We start from the raw sequence: 15,921 nt of genomic DNA, 5'->3' as shown, positions 1-15,921 counted from the left end.
TTAAAAATAAATAAATACGTATTTATGAATAGATAAATACTTAGATCCCAAAACGACGGTGACTCTAAATAAATTCTGATGACGTAAATTTTCAGCGACATCCCTCGTGACGTAGTGACTCAATAGAAAATGTATTTAAATTTATCCAATTGTTTTAATTCTTATTAACAGCCAAAATGTGGATTATTATAATTATAATGTTAGTTAAGTTATTTATTTGGGCCTTGTTCAGTGAAACAAATACAAAATGTCTGACATTGGAAGACCGTTAGATGACGTTAATCTACAGTTTGACGAACTTTTTTTTTAGTTAAGGTAACTTTATTCACACTTATATTTCCCCGAATGAATATTTAAGCCCTTTTATTTTTCATATTTGGGGCAAATAGTTTGCTTTAATCGAGTGTAACACAAATTATTCTTGACTTATTACCGTAAATTCATATTTTTGGTAAGCAATAACAGCTAGGTAAACAGTTAGCTTTCGTCAGTGTCAAAAACACGAAGTCTTAAAGGCACAGTGTCAAAATAAAGATTTAAACACCCTAAATCCTTTCATCTGTAAACTGTCCTTCACATTTATTAAAAATATAAATAAATAACGACTCGGGACACATTTTGGTTTCAACATTTATATTGTGAATCTTGGTTTTTATATGCAAGAACAATTTGAATCCATTTGCAACCATTGAGGCCATTGAGTACATCAATAACTTACACACAAAACTGTAGCAAATGTCCCATTAAGGACAGTTTTTTTCCATAATAATTTTAAAATATGTATAATCGTACAGAGTCGACCAAATAGCAACATTTTTTGGGGGGAGGGGGTCTCGGTTGGCCCGGATTTAGTAACAGTTTCCATTGGTGTTTATCATTATTAAAAAAACAAAGATCGGACAATAGCACATTACAACCAGCAGAGGGTGCTGTTTTATCGTTTCATTTTTTTTCGGTAAATACTCAGTATAGACCGAAAATATGGAATATTATGGGACAAACAAAGAAATAAAATAGGTCAACAAGAATGAAAACTTAATATTACAAGATTAAAGGCATTTTGCAAAACTATATTGTGAATAAAAGTTGGCAGAAATACACAAATATTACGAGATTAAAGTAAAGAAAACAATAATACAACAAGATTAAAAAATGGTAACATTTCTTTCCCGTAATATTGTAATTTTTTGTCATCATATCACAACACATTTTATTTTGAAAGTTTTTTTGTACTTTAATCCTGTAATACGTCTTTAATTCTTGTTGTCCAATTTTATTTGTTATGAATTAATACTTCATCGTAATAAACAGCATTTCCGGAAATAAAAATATTAAAAGTGAAGGCATCGTTTCTAGCCGGTTTAATTACAACCTTCTGGCTCCGGCACCCCCGCAAACCTCGTGAGGATAAACTGTTTGGAAAAGGAATGAAAATACTGAATTGATTAGAAATAATAGTTTAAGCGTGAAATATACCATCATTGAATTTTAGCGTCATATTCAATGATATATTTCATCCAATAAAAACGCCCCATTTTAGCATACGGCGACACCATTGGATAAAACTGTACCATATGTTTTAGCATCATCCCGCGGCGCAACATTAGCACGGATAAAAAATTCCCGGATGGCTGCGACGTGACAACTTGGACGGCGACTGTACAAAACGGAAAGAAAAAATGAAAATAAAAAATGAAATTAAAAAATTGGAAAATAAAATTAAAAAAATTGGAAAATAACAAAAAAATAGAAATTAAAAAACAATTAAAAATTAATAAGGAAAAAAAGGGAATTAAAACAATGGAAAAATAAAAATTAAAACTAAAAATTGGAAAATAAAATTTTAAAAAATGGAAAATAAAATAAAAAATGGAAAATAAAATAAAAAATGGAAAATAACGTTAAAAAATTGGAAAATAAAAAACATAATTAAAAAATTTGAGAAGAAAAAAAGGAAATTAAAACATTGGAAAAAAAATAAAATTCGAAAAATATAGAATTATTAAAATTAATGATTGGAAAATTAAAAAATAATAAAAAAAATTGGAAAATTAAATTAAAAAAATGGAAAATAACGTTAACAAAATTGGAAAATAAAAAAACATAATTAAAAAAATAGAAAAGAAAAAAAGAAATTAAAACATTGGAAAATAAAAAATACAATTCGAAAAAAATGGAAAAAATAAATAAAAAATTGGAAAATAAAATCCGCAATTTTTTTTCTTTTGAATATATATAAGAATCCACCCCCAAAAAACACCGTTTCCAACTGTGCAAGACTTCTAAGGCCTCCTTCATTTGAAAGCGAGTACGTACATTCCTTCATAACACGTCAATTTATCGTTTAAATAATGTCACACAAAAGGCAAATATTGTTTTTTTTCTCCTTTTTTTGAGTCCCAGGAATGGCGTTAGCAATGTGGCTAATGCTAAGGTACCTTTTTCCAGTTGTTTTTGACAATATACAGCACCATTAAGATGATACAGTAGCCCCTCCCCCCTTATGAGGACCAACTTGGTACGCTCCGAATTTAAATTTAATTTTCAGAATAAAAGGACCATTTTTTAAGGAATGCGACCAATCAGCTCTAGATGATCTGTTTTCTTTTTTGCTTAAAAAAAATGAATGTATGTGCATAATAATTTGAATTTGTTTTGAAATGTTATTTTTTTAGGTACTTTTATTCTGGAGGCTTTAGGACCATTGGAATATTTTGAAAAATTGGATATTTTGACCATTTTGATTTTATTGTGTTTTCCATTTTATGACCATTCGGATTTGACAACAGTTCAGATTTTATGACCAATCGTATTTATAACCATTGTTTTAAGACCTTTTGGATATTATGACCATTCAGATTTAATAGCGGTTCTCATTTTATGACAAATCAAATTTATAACCATTCAGTTTTAAGACATTTTGGATATTATGACCATTCAGATTTGACAACAATTCAGAATTTATGACCAATCATATTGTTAAACCATTGTTTTATGACCTTTCGGATATTATGACCATTCAAATTTGACAAAAATTCAGAATTTATGACCAATCATATTTTTAAACCATTCAGTTTTGAGACATTTTGGATATTATGACCATTCAAATTTGACAACAATTCAGAATTTATGACCAATCGTGTTTATAACCATTCAGTTTTGAGACATTTTGGATATTATGACCATTCAAATTTGACAACAATTCAGAATTTATGACCAATCGTGTTTATAACCATTCAGTTTTGAGACATTTTGGATATTATGACCATTCAAAATTGACAAAAATTCTGAACTTATGACCAGTCACATTTAAAACCATTTAGTTTTAAGACATTTCGGATATTATGGCCATTCAAATTTGACAACAATTCAGAATTTATGACCAATCATATTGTTAAACCATTGTTTTATGACCTTTTGGATATTATGACCATTCTTATTTGCCAAAAACTCCGATTTTATGACCACTCAAATGTATATCCATTGTTTAATGACCCTTTGAACATTATGATAGTCTGGTTTTATGGCTCCTCCCATTTTAGGACCTTCCAAATTATTACATATTATTACGACGCCAATTTAATTAACATTTGGATTTACGCTCATTCAGTTTTATGACCCTTTGGGCATCACAATACGTTGATTTTATGACCATTCCGATTTTACGACCCCTCCAATATTCTGGCCCATCTGTTTTATGACCATTGAGCTTTTTAACCAATCAGATTTAAGGACCAATCATATTTTATGACCCATATTTTCTAGTCCCAACGTGGTCATCTTAAGCAGAACCTACTGTACTTGGTTAGGGGACAACCCCAATCTGGTCATATTTGTGTTGCACTGATATCAAATGTACTTTGCCCCACACAAGATGGCCGCCAAAAAGGCACGGTATCAAGGACCGCGCCACTGGCGACCGACAAGTGAAAAATAAAATGAGTTCTTCCTCCACTCTGAACAAAATGGACCCTTAGATTAGACGTCCAATCCGTTAGCGAGCGACTTGACCCCGCCCACTTGACACGGATTGGACGGCTAACCAACAACGATAGCACGTACGTCGTTACTTTACATTCGAGCGAGTACAAAGTATTTTTGTATTAAAAGAAACACAGTGTGGGAATCGGGAGGCCAAAAAATGGTAGCTTGTAGCATTTAGCGCCCCATTTTAGCATTTCCATCCAAGATTTGACTTTGCTAGCAGTTGAAAAAGGACATGCTAAGTGGCTAACTGGTAGCTTAGCGCTAAAATCCTGAGCATTTGGACCCTCACTCACCAAATTCCAAACCAGCTTTTTGTTTGCTATTTACAATTTTTTTTGGGGAACGGTGGTCCCTCCCCCAGAAAAAGCAGGCCACGCCCCCTCTTCAACAGTCCCCCGTAAGCTTGGTGGCGTCCCCCCGTTTGGGGGGAGCCGGCGGGGGCCCCCGTCGTAGCGTTGCATAGCCTGAGATGTTCCCGGACACGTAGCCGTCGTCCCCGCCCCCGTTGCTCCGCCCCTCCCGGTCAGGGAGGAGCTCGGGGGGAGGAGGGGGCAGGGCCATATCGTCCGGGGTCCCGCCAAAGTCCGTTTTGCCTTGTTTACCCACGGACTTGCGCTTGAGGGTCCGGTTCAGGTCGGCCAGGAAGTTGGGTTGGCCCGAGTTGCCCTTGGGGGAGGTGGCCGGGGGCGGGGCTTCCGCTCCCGCGTTACTACGCCGTGCCAGCGTGGGGGGAGGAGTCTTTTTCAGGGAGCTCTTGGACCAAGAGTTGTTACTCGTCGGGACGGGCGGCGGAGGAGGCGGAGCCTGGGGTTGGGGGTTGACCACGGCCACCCTCGGGGGTCCGCCGGGGGCGTGGAGGTCATTTCCGGGAGGGGGAGGAGGCGGGAACAGCTCCGAGGCCGGAGGAGGGGGCGGGAAGTAGGCGCACTCGGCCGGGGGGGAGGGGAATTCAACGCCGGCTTGCTTGGATTGGCCCACTTGGGCCTGAAGGGCTAAGGGGAGGTTGGCCAGGTTGAGTTTACCCGGTTTAGGGGGGGCGCGGGGTCCCCCCGAGGGGTCCTTGGCGGGGGAGGGGGCGGAGACTAAAGAGGGGGAGGAGTAAGAGGACGGCGGGCCGTTGCCGGCGGGGGAGAATTTGCCCAAAAGGTTTTTGCGGGATTCTTGGTAGGAGGAGCAAGAGTCCGACTTGACGCTGGAGTTCCTCTGGGGGGTCGGGGGAGGTTTCTTACCGCCCGTGGGCGGAGACGCTTTGCCGCAAGGGAGGAGGGGAGGGGGAGGAGGGGGAGCCGGGCAGGAGGCCGGGGCCGGGGGCGGAGCCGGAAAAGAAACGTCGTCCGGGGGAGGCGGGAACTCCGACGGGGGGAGGGGCTGACTGGCCACCGGTTGCCATTTGGGTTTGGACTTGACCGCGGGGGGAGAGAGGGGGGCTCGGGAGCCCTCGTTGTGATTGGTCGCCGGGGAGGAGGAGACCCCGGGGAATTGACTGGCCAGCTGTTTGACCAATGAGGTGGAGGCGGGGCCCGTGGGGGCTCTGCTGAGGCTGTGTTGCTTGGGGAGGGTCGCCGGGGGAGGGTTGGAGGGGGGGCACATCTGGAGGCTGAATTGCTTCTTCAGGGGGGCGGGCGGGGGAGGAGGGGGGGCCGGGGGAGGGGCCTGAGGAGGAAAGGGGACCATGGGGGATACGGGTTTGGGGGCCGTCTGAGGGACGAATCCCGGGCCGAAGGATTTGGGCGGAGCCGCCGGGGGAGGGGGCGGGAATAGGCCCGGAGGAGGAGGTGGGGGAGGAGGGGGCGGAGGAGGCGGAGCCGGAGCGGGAGGGGGCGGCGAGTCTTCCACGTCCAGGTTGGCGGGCGGGAGATCTCGAGGGGGGCTGGGGAAACGTTCCTTGGGGGTGCCCATGGGAGGGGGAGGGGGCGGGAAGAAGAAGCCGTTGCTATGACAACTCAAAGGCGGGGCTTGGGAGTAACCCGTGGGGGCGTTGGGACTGGGGGGGCCGAACTTTAACGCCGCCATGGCCGAACCGGGCGTGGGGACTGACGGCGGAGGGGGTGGCGGAGGCGGGGGAGGAACGTTAGTCCTGGACGCGATGTGATTGACGTTGGGTCTGATTGGAGTCTTGGAGGGCGGGGGCGGCTGAGTCGGGGGCGGGGCTTGGGGCTGCGGCTTGTGATGGGCCGCGTTCTGGTTTTGGAGGCGGGTGATGGTGCTGAACTTGTACATGTTGAGAGCCGGGGAGTAGTGGGAGGTGCTTTGGATCGGTGGGGGAGGGGGAGGGGGTGGGGGAGGGGGAGGCGGTGGGGGCGGGGCCAAGGTTTGCAGAGGGGACGCCACGTGGTCGTAGGTAGGAAGGAGTGGTCGGTCGGCGTCGGGCTGGGTTGGTTGCTGCGGTTGAGGGGGAGGGTCGCCGGTGTATGGGGGGCGTGGGGGCGGGGCCTGGGTCGGTAGGTGACCGTAAGTGGGCGTGGGAAAATGAGGATTTTGGGGGGTGGCTTTGAGGGGGTATTGGGAACGTTGGGGGGAGTGGGGGGAAGGTTGAGGGGGTGGGGGGAATTGTTGGGGGGGTTGGGGGGGCTGGGAGACCAGTTGGGGGGGCTGAAAACCAGGCTGGGGGGAATGAAAACCAGGTTGGGGGGGCTGGGAGACCAGTTGGGGGGACTGGAAACCAGGCTGGGGTGAATGAAAACCAGGCTGGGGTTGAGGAGACTGTGGTTTGGGGACCAGCTGGTGGTCCACCTGGTCCATGGAATGTTGACTGTGATGGCGGCTAGCGTGGGTAGCATGTGGTAAAGTGCCCCCCCTGGTGGTCTCGGTTCGTATCTGTTTGAGAGAGGGAATTTCGGGTGTTAGCGTTAGCTATAAGGTAAGGTAGTAGGTCAGTTGGGTACCTTGGTGTTTTCTTCCAGTTGGGTTCCCCTCTTCCAGGCTTCGGAGAAAATGGAGCTGACCACGCTCTGGGAGCGGCCGTGGGAGGCCGTGTCCACGCCGCTGTCCGAGTGGCCAGAGTGGTTGGATTGGGATTCTAGAAGGGGGGGAGGGGGAGGGGGAGGGGGAAGGAGGGGAGGGAGGAGGCAGAGGAGATTGGGAGTAATGCTCAGTGGTGACTTCGATAGAGAATATCAATGATAAATTCCAAAATAAAATTTGATGATTAAATCCAAATGGTAAATCAAAATTATACATTTCAAACTAAAATATGTATCTGAAATCTAAATTGTAATTTAAATTTTAGATTTCAAACTAAAATATGATTCTTAAATCCAAATAGTAAATTTAAAAGATGCATTTCAAATTAAAATATTAATATTTAATCTAAATAATGAATTTAAAACAATATATTAATCTTAAATCCAATTAAAATGAAAATATAAATGGTTAATGTATAAATAAAATATAAAACAAATCCAAATGGTAAATTTAAATGATAAATTTCAAAATAAAATTTGATAATCAAATCGAAAAGGAAAATTTTAATGATCGGTTTCAAACTAAAATATGAATCATAAATCTGAATGGAGAATTTAAATCATGAATTTCAACCTAAAATATGAATATTAAATCTAAATTATACATTTCAAACTAAAATATTAATTTTAAATCTAAAAAGTAAATATGAATAATACATTTCAAACTAAAACATGAATCTTAAAACCAAATGGCAAATAAAAATGATAAAATTCAACCAAAAATATGAATCTATAATCTAAATGTTACATTTTAAAGATAAATTTCAAAATAAAATATGAATATTGAATTTAAATGTGAAATTTAAATGATCATTTCAACCTAAAATATAATTCTTAAACCTAAATGGTAAATATAAATGATAAATTCCAAAGTAAAATATGAACATTAAGTCCAAATGTTAATTTTAAATGATAAATTTCAAACTAAAACATGAACCCTAAATATTAAATATAATCCCCTAACCTAAATCTTAATCTTAAATATTTAGCCAACATGCAAATTCAAACGACCCGAAATAACAAAATAAAAGCCTTCAGAAACTCAAATTTGGAGCTTCTCCGATCTAATAAATGACTTTTATTTTGTTACTTCCTCTTATAGGCGGTGTCAAATACCGTGGATGCTGGCCGAACTGGAGCCGGAGCGAATACTGGCGGTGGACAGCGAGGACCAATCGTAGGCCGCCTCCGTTCTCTTCATGGCCTCCTGGTAGTTCCCGTACAGTTGTTTCCCATACTACACACACACAATAGATCTTTTTCAGCGGCCATTTTGAAAGGACAATACAGGATGTCGGGGACTCGGACTCGGTCTGACCTTGGCGATCCGGATTCCGTTGACCCACTGGTGCAAAGTACGCACGTCGTCACAGCACAAATACTTGATGTACTGCGACTTCTTCTGAATCTGAGGATGCTACAATCCACGTTAGCGGACATGTTAGCTCCAGTAATTCAACTTACAAATACCTACATCCAAATACTCTACTTACAAATACACTAGTTCAAAATACCTCTACTTGACAATACCTGTACTTACAAATACCACTACTTACAAATTACTATATCCAAATAACTTAAAAATACTTTGATACACAAATACCTCTACTTACAAATAACAACTTACAAATACCTCTACTTACAAATACTTGTATATACAAATAATTTTATATACAAATACTTTTACTTAAAAAAACTCTACTTACAAAAACCTCTACTTACAAATACCTCTACTTCCAAATTACTTACAAATACCTATACTTACAAATACTTTCACTTACAAATACTTCTACTTACAAATACTTCTACTGACAAATACTTCTACTCACAAATACTTCTACTTACAAATACTTCTACTTACAAATACTTCTACTTACAAATACTTCTACTCACAAATACTTCTACTCACAAATACTTCCACTCACAAATACTTCTACTTACAAATACTTCTACTTACATTTACTTCTACTTACAAATACTTCTACTTACAAATACTTCTACAAACAAATACTTCTACTTACAAACACTTCTACTTACGATTACTTCGACTTACAAATACGTCTCCTTACAAATACTTCTACTTACAAATACGTCTACTTCCAAATTACGTGAAAAAATACCTCTACTTACAAATAATCTACTTCCAAATACCTCTACTTTCAAAAACATCTATTTAAAAATGCCTCTATATACAAAATTTTCAGGTCACACAACACTTTGACACACATGTGTGTGTGTGTGTGTGTGTGTGAAAATGTGACACGTTGTATTTGTACATTTTTTTTAATGTCTTAATAAGGGGACGTAGACGGACGGGGGTGCTTGACTTACCTTCAAAGCCAGGCAGTAATCGGTGGGCGCTTTGTATTTGCTGCGATAATCTTGACCGTAGTAAACGTTGACGTGGTCCAGTTGGAGGAAACACACAAGGTCTCGGGATGCCTGCCACAGGAAAGGAGAAAATACAATATATTATAGCATTATCGCCACCTACTGGTTGGGAGGCCAGACACTTTTTTTTTGGTCAAATTTTTCAATTTTTTTTTACATTTTCAGCTCGTCACATTTTTGTCCTTTTCCCGTCAACACGTTAACGCCCCCTTATTTGACTCCGCCCACCTTAGCTTTGCCTTTCGGGACGTAGTAAATTCCAGAAGCCCTGAGCAGGAAGTAGCGCTTTTTCCATGACTTTTTGCCGTCGTCTTTGAGCCACAGCACCCCCTCGATCTCGGGGACGGAGACGGAGCCCCCGCAGAAGCACTCCTGAAAAAAGGTAGAAAAAAAAATAATTTAATTAAAAAAATTAAATTTCAAGATCATTTTCCGCCCGGCAACAACATCGTGATTGGTCGTTTTACCTCTAGTAATGCTTCCTTGTTCCTGTCGGCCATTTCCGAAGTCTCCTTGCGCCCCAACAAATAGTTCTGCAAGGAAAGAGGGGAGACGTGTTAGCGCTTCGCTAAAATGTCAAATTAGATTGGATGTGGGGGGCAGAGGGGGCTTGGCCATTTGATACCAGCTATGAGCTAATGGCTAATAGCAACTACAGTGATCCCTCGAATAATGTGGGTAATTTAGACCAGACATGCTAATATTTATAATAAATAATAATAATTATATAAAAATAATAAATAATATTAAATAATAATAAATAATAATAAACGATAATAATTAATAATAATAATTTAAAAAACATATTTTCATAATTTGTTGCCACTTTTTTGTGCCGGTGAGAGAACTGGGATTTGCTCCAGCACCCCCGTGAAAGCTTAATGAGGAAAAATCGGACCAGAAAATGAGATGACAGATTATTAATTTTCATATTTTCATAATTTGATGCGACTTTTTTTTGGCGGCCCGGTGAGAGAACTGGGTTTGGCTCCAGCACCCCCGCGCGAACTTTTGTAGGAAAAAGCGGTCCAGAAAATAAGATGACAGATTATTATTTTTCATATTTTCATAATTTGTCGCCACTTTTTTTCCGGCCTAGTGAGAGAACTGGGATTGGCTCCAGCACCCCCGCGATCTTAGTGAAAAAAAATCGGTTCAGAAAATGAGATGACAGATTATTCATTTTCATTTTTCATAATTTGTTGCCACTTTTTATTTTTGGCGGCCCGGTGAGAGAACTGGGTTTGGCTCCAGCACCCCCGTGCGAGCTTTGGTAGGAAAAAGCGGTCCAGAAAATGAGATGAGAGATTATTATTTTTCATATTTTCATAATTTGTTGCTACTTTTTTCGCGGCCAAATGAGAGAACTGAGATTGGCTCCAGCACCCCCGCGCGAGTTTATTTAGGAAAAAGCGGTTCAGGAAATGAGATGAGATATTTATCATATTTTAAAAATTTCACTTTTTTTGGCGGCACGGTGGAGCAAGTGGTTAGCATGTTTGCCTCGCAACTCTGGAGTCTTGGGTTCAAGTCCAGGTCGGTCCATTTTTATGGAGTTTGCATGTTCCGAGTGGGTTTTCTCCGAGTACTCCGTTTTCCTCCCACATTGCAAAAACATGCTAGGCTAATTTAGCATTCAAAAATTCACCCTAGCGTCGATATGAAAAGTAATTTTCATAATTTGCCGCACCTGAGGATTTTTGAAGAGAGCGTATTTCTCAATACGCTCGATGAACATGAGTTTGTTGTGGCTGTCCCGCGTCCAGTTGAGGAGGTTCTCCACCAGGTTCTCGTGGTCCTCGAAAATGCGTTCTGAAAAAAGACAGGAGAAAGAAAGGGGCGGGGTTTTATTAATAACAACTGTTCAGTCATTTGTTAACACGCTCCTTGTTAGCTTCTATTGCTAACATGCTAAAAATGTTTTCCCCATATGATCCTCGTCTTCTCCTGAGCGTTAGTATGGAACTGGCGTTTAGTTCGAAACAGCGCCCCCATTCTCCATGGTGGCCAACTTGTGTAAGTGCAGTTTAGTTTTTGCATTTTATCGTTTTTACGTTTTCATAATTATTCTTATCGATTTATCTAATGAAAACTAGAAATATATGGGGAACATTTTTAGTTTTTCTTCTATAAAAATAAAGTACACTTCTTTTTATGAAAAAAATACTCCGCCCACTTAAAATCAAAAAATAAATCAAACAAAACACTTTTTTACTATTATTTTTCTTAGCGTAAATGTATTTAAATTTAAAAAAAATGAGAAGATTAAAACAAGGGAATTAAAAAAAAGTGGCTGGGCTTGCGTGGGTTTTCTCCGGGTACTCCAAGCCAAAAACATACATGCTAGGCTAACTATATGCTAAATTGCGAAGATAATTGTGATCGGTTGTCTCATTAATCCCTGCGATTTGATTGCCACCCATTTAGGGTGTTTTACGTGTTGCTCCGGCACCCCGGCGACCCTTTTTTAGGATCCTCTGTGCAAAAAAATCAATTTTTCGAGTGTCAATTGAATAGGAACGGTCGTATCATTTTCCCAAATTGAAAAACGGCAAGGACTTACCCATCTGCAGCTCGGTAATGGTTTCAACCAGCGACCAATCGGGGCTGTAACCACAATGCGACTTGTCCAGGAGGCTGTCCAGCACCTGCCTGACCGTCTGTCTCTCGTCCACCATCATGGTTTTGGAACTCTCGTCCGACATGTGGACTCGGATCACCAGCTGTTAAAAAAAAAGACAAAATGGCGACCGCTCATTCTTGGAAGTTGACCTGATTATTGGTCACCGCCGTCTGAGCATTTAAAGAGCAACCCGCGTAATCCCGCTCGCCATCTAAAGAAGATTAAACCTGGCCAAAGCGGATTTCCGTGGCAGGCCGATCGGTCGCCGGGACAAACTGATTGCCTTGACCTTTCGGCTTCAATCTGGTGTTCCAATCAGTGTGGCTTTGCCACAAACTTGCATAAAAGTGCGGAATTTGACCCATTTGAGTGAAGTAATACTGTATTTTCTGGAATAAAAGTCACCTTTTTGAATATAAAAAATTACCTAACCATCTACTAATACTTAAAACATAAAATTTTATGTTTTTTATCAAAACGTAACTTTTTTTAAGGCTAAAATGACCTGAAAAAGTGTCATTATTTAACCCATATTCTATTTAACCAACAAATAAAAGTCAAACAAACGCAATTCATAAACACCTCACAATTAACAGGAAGTGACAAAAATAAGAGTAAATAAAACGTTTTTTTACAAGTTTGAAAAAATAATTTTATTTCCAAAAGCATCCCCTCTAATTAATAATAAAAAAACAACTTCTAATTACTTAACCATATTAAAAATTTTCTCTCCACCCCCAAAAAAGCGGACACTTGTGATTTACTTTGGCGAGCCACATCTTCCTATTGCCTGCTATTAACTACTTTATCTATTGGAGAGCAAAGAGCCACTGCACACCACGCGCGCCGCCATTTTGGGTCGCCACTGTCCACTAGTTTCATTATACTTCTGTGTATGATGACAATAAAGCCTTTTAATTTGATTATTGATTATAATAAATCCGCTTTTTTTGTTTTATGTTCTTATTTGTGCACTTCCTTAATTATTATGTCGTTGAACACTTATTTATTCATTAGTTATTGTTATAAATGATTCATTATTTTGTCTTGTAATCTAATTCTTTGATAAGAAAAGAGACCGAATTCTCAATCCACGGCGCCCAATCAAAGCCCCTCGACGTGAAGCCCCTCCCCCTCCACTCCCACCAATCCCACGGCACGTCGCAATGACCTACTTTTCCCCCACCCGAACGAATCTAGCCGCGGGAAGAGACGTTTGAGCGCCTTACCTTCTTCACCTGCGCCTCCTTGATTTTCTCCAGTGCAACCCGAATTTTTTCCGCCTTTAGCTTGGCGGCGTGTTCCTCCTGCGGGTAAAAAAAAAGAAATAAAAGAGACGCTCAATTCTCTTTCATCAAACGATATGATGGCCCTTTTTGTGTATTAAAAAAAGCACCCTATAACATATATCTGGGTGCTGCCAACTAGTGGACGGGAGTGGAAGCGCAGTAAGATATTATTTATAACCCTTAACCTGCATGGTTAATGGTCGAATTCGACAATTTCTCACATATAAGCCCCACCCTTAAAATTGCCTACCAGCCAATCACAAGGCACAATGACACAAAAAAACAATTCCACTAAAATCTAAGGCTAATTTAGCAAAAATAATTAGCCTAGCATTCAATTTTTGGGAAACAGGGGTACCTGGAGCAAACCCACACAGGAGAACATGCAATCTACACAGTGAAAACCCACCAGGGATCGAACCCACAACCTTAAAACCGTCAAGCCGCTGCAATATCCACTCAACCAACGAGCCAACCCTATAATAATAAAAAATACTTTTTTTCATTACTTTTTTAATCTATTAAATATATTTACATATATTTTTAAAGACATTGTATCAATCAAGAGGGCATTATTAGAGTCAATAACATAAGAAATTAATTAATTCAGTAATGGTTGTTTTCTTACTGCAAAACTGAAAATAACCAACTAATATTTAATACAACTTTTCTGACAAATGCGGCTTATATGCAAGAAAATAGATAAATAAATTTTTAAACACCAAAATTTAATTCCACCCAAAAAAAACCCACACAACCAAACACCCAAATTTTCAATCCTTCCAAAAATATTACAGAATAAATTTTTTATATTAAAAATCTGGGCTAATTTTTGACTATTTATGGTCAACATTAATCCGGGAAACACGATACCCTTCACCCCCATTTTTAGCCAACCCCCACAAAACCCAAAACGTCTCATTTTTTAATCAAGAATAAAAACCGACATCTACTCACCCGCCCTTTCCAACACGACGCCATCACCCCCGTTCGGCCGAAACGTCAAATTATCGATAAAAAATCCCCGCCATGGAATCTCCGCCCCCCCCCCCCCTCCCAAACCCCCCTCGACGACAATCCAAACAAAGCGCCGGCACCCCCCCCAACAAAACCTTCCAAAAACCCTCCAAATTGTCGAAAATCCACCCGAATAATCGCAAAAAAATAGCATCAATCGTCAAATCCTAAAGGAAGCGGCGTGTAAAATCAACGCTAAGACGGCGCGTGAATGGCGTTAAGCCCCTCCCCCTTCCCCCGGCAGCCTTCAAAGGCGCTCTCTCACTCCCCGGCGACTGAGGGACACCCGCAGAATAGCGGCTACTTTTTTCCTCTTCCTTTCGCGGTCTCGTTTTTATTCGACCAATGGGGCGAGGGGGGCGGGGGAAGCGTGACCGGGTGGGATAGCCCTCGGCGCTAACCCGTCACGACAAGGATGGAGAATTGGGGGAAAGGGTGGCGTATTTCGAGGGTGTGCACGGGCGGCTCAGCCTAAAAAGCTCCCCTTCGAAAGCCTTTTGGCATTTTAGGATATTTACTTTAGTTTTTTGGTCACTTCCTGTTCATTTGGGAGTATTTCAGGACATTTCCTGTTGTATTTTTGGGTACTTCATGTTGATTTTGGTGCATTTCCTGTTGATTTTGTTCACTTGCTGTTAGCTTTTGGCATTTTAGGACATTTCTTGTTTGTTTTTGGTCACTTCCTGTTGATTTTGGGGCATTTCAGGTCATCTATGAATTTTTGGGCACTTCCTATTGATTTGGGGGGCATTTTGGGTAATTTCCTGCTCTTTTTGGTCACTTCCTGTGGATTTTGGGGGCATTTCGGGTAAATTCCTGCTGTTTTTGGGACACTTCCTGTTATTTTGGGGCATTTTAATGCAAATGTATGTGCACTTCCTGTTAATTTGAACATTTGAAGACATTTTTGCTATTTTTTAGTGACTTCCTGTTGATTTTGGGACATTTCCTGTTATTTGGGGCATTTTAATGCAAATTTTTGGGCACTTCCTGTTAATTTTGAGCATTTGGGGACATTTTTGCTATTTTTTTAGTCATTTCCTGTTGATTGTGGGGCATTTCACGACATTTCCTGTGGATTTTGGCATTCCGGGACATTTCCAGCTGAATTTGTGTCACATTTTGGTGACTTTTGGGCATTTGAAGACATTTCCTGTGGATTTTTGAGTAATTTCTGTTGATTTGGGGGTATTTACTGCTGTTTTGGGCACTTTCTGATGAGTTAGGGGCATTTCAGGTCATTTCCTGCTATGTTTGGGTCAATTCCTGTTGATTAGGGGACATTTCAGAACACTTCCTGTACTTCCTGAAGATTTTGGGCACTTCCTGTTAATATTGGGGCATTTCCTACTGATTTTTGGTCATTTCCTGTTGGCTTTTGGCATTTCCAGACATTTGCTAGGGATTTTCGGGCACTTCCTGTTGCTTTTGGGACATTCAGGTTATTTCCTGCTGTTTTGGGTCACTTCCTGTTGATTTTTTATCATTGACTGACATTTTCTGCTGATTTTTGGGCAATTGCTGTTGATTTTTTATAATTTACGGACATTTCTTGCCGATATTGGGCACTTCCTGTTGATTTTTTATCATTTCCGGAAATTTCCTGCGGATTTTTGTCACTTACTGTTAATTTTAGGGCATTTAAAAATTG

At 40.7% G+C, this 15,921-nt stretch overlaps 1 protein-coding gene across 1 annotated transcript in view; it reads right to left on the bottom strand.

Annotated features, from left to right (window-relative positions):
- Window positions 1–616: 616 nt before the first annotated feature.
- Window positions 617–15,921, bottom strand: part of LOC144200542 (ras-associated and pleckstrin homology domains-containing protein 1-like) — a 29,040-nt gene continuing 13,735 nt past the window's right edge. The window contains exons 9-19 of the mRNA XM_077722768.1: window positions 13,194–13,271; window positions 11,905–12,064; window positions 11,032–11,153; window positions 9,809–9,874; window positions 9,570–9,713; window positions 9,282–9,392; window positions 8,269–8,367; window positions 8,067–8,187; window positions 6,873–7,006; window positions 6,314–6,804; window positions 617–6,268 (exon numbers count right to left, since the gene is read on the bottom strand). Coding sequence (XP_077578894.1) covers window positions 4,372–6,268; window positions 6,314–6,804; window positions 6,873–7,006; window positions 8,067–8,187; window positions 8,269–8,367; window positions 9,282–9,392; window positions 9,570–9,713; window positions 9,809–9,874; window positions 11,032–11,153; window positions 11,905–12,064; window positions 13,194–13,271 — 3,423 coding nt within the window. The 3' untranslated portion in view covers window positions 617–4,371. The remainder of the gene's footprint in view (window positions 6,269–6,313; window positions 6,805–6,872; window positions 7,007–8,066; window positions 8,188–8,268; window positions 8,368–9,281; window positions 9,393–9,569; window positions 9,714–9,808; window positions 9,875–11,031; window positions 11,154–11,904; window positions 12,065–13,193; window positions 13,272–15,921) is intronic.

The sequence above is a fragment of the Stigmatopora nigra genome, chromosome 1 (genome assembly GCF_051989575.1).
Source record: "Stigmatopora nigra isolate UIUO_SnigA chromosome 1, RoL_Snig_1.1, whole genome shotgun sequence".
NCBI classification, from domain to species: Eukaryota; Metazoa; Chordata; class Actinopteri; order Syngnathiformes; family Syngnathidae; genus Stigmatopora; species Stigmatopora nigra.
The sequence above is the reverse complement of the archived record's forward strand: the minus strand, read 5'-3'. Positions and strand labels throughout refer to the sequence as shown.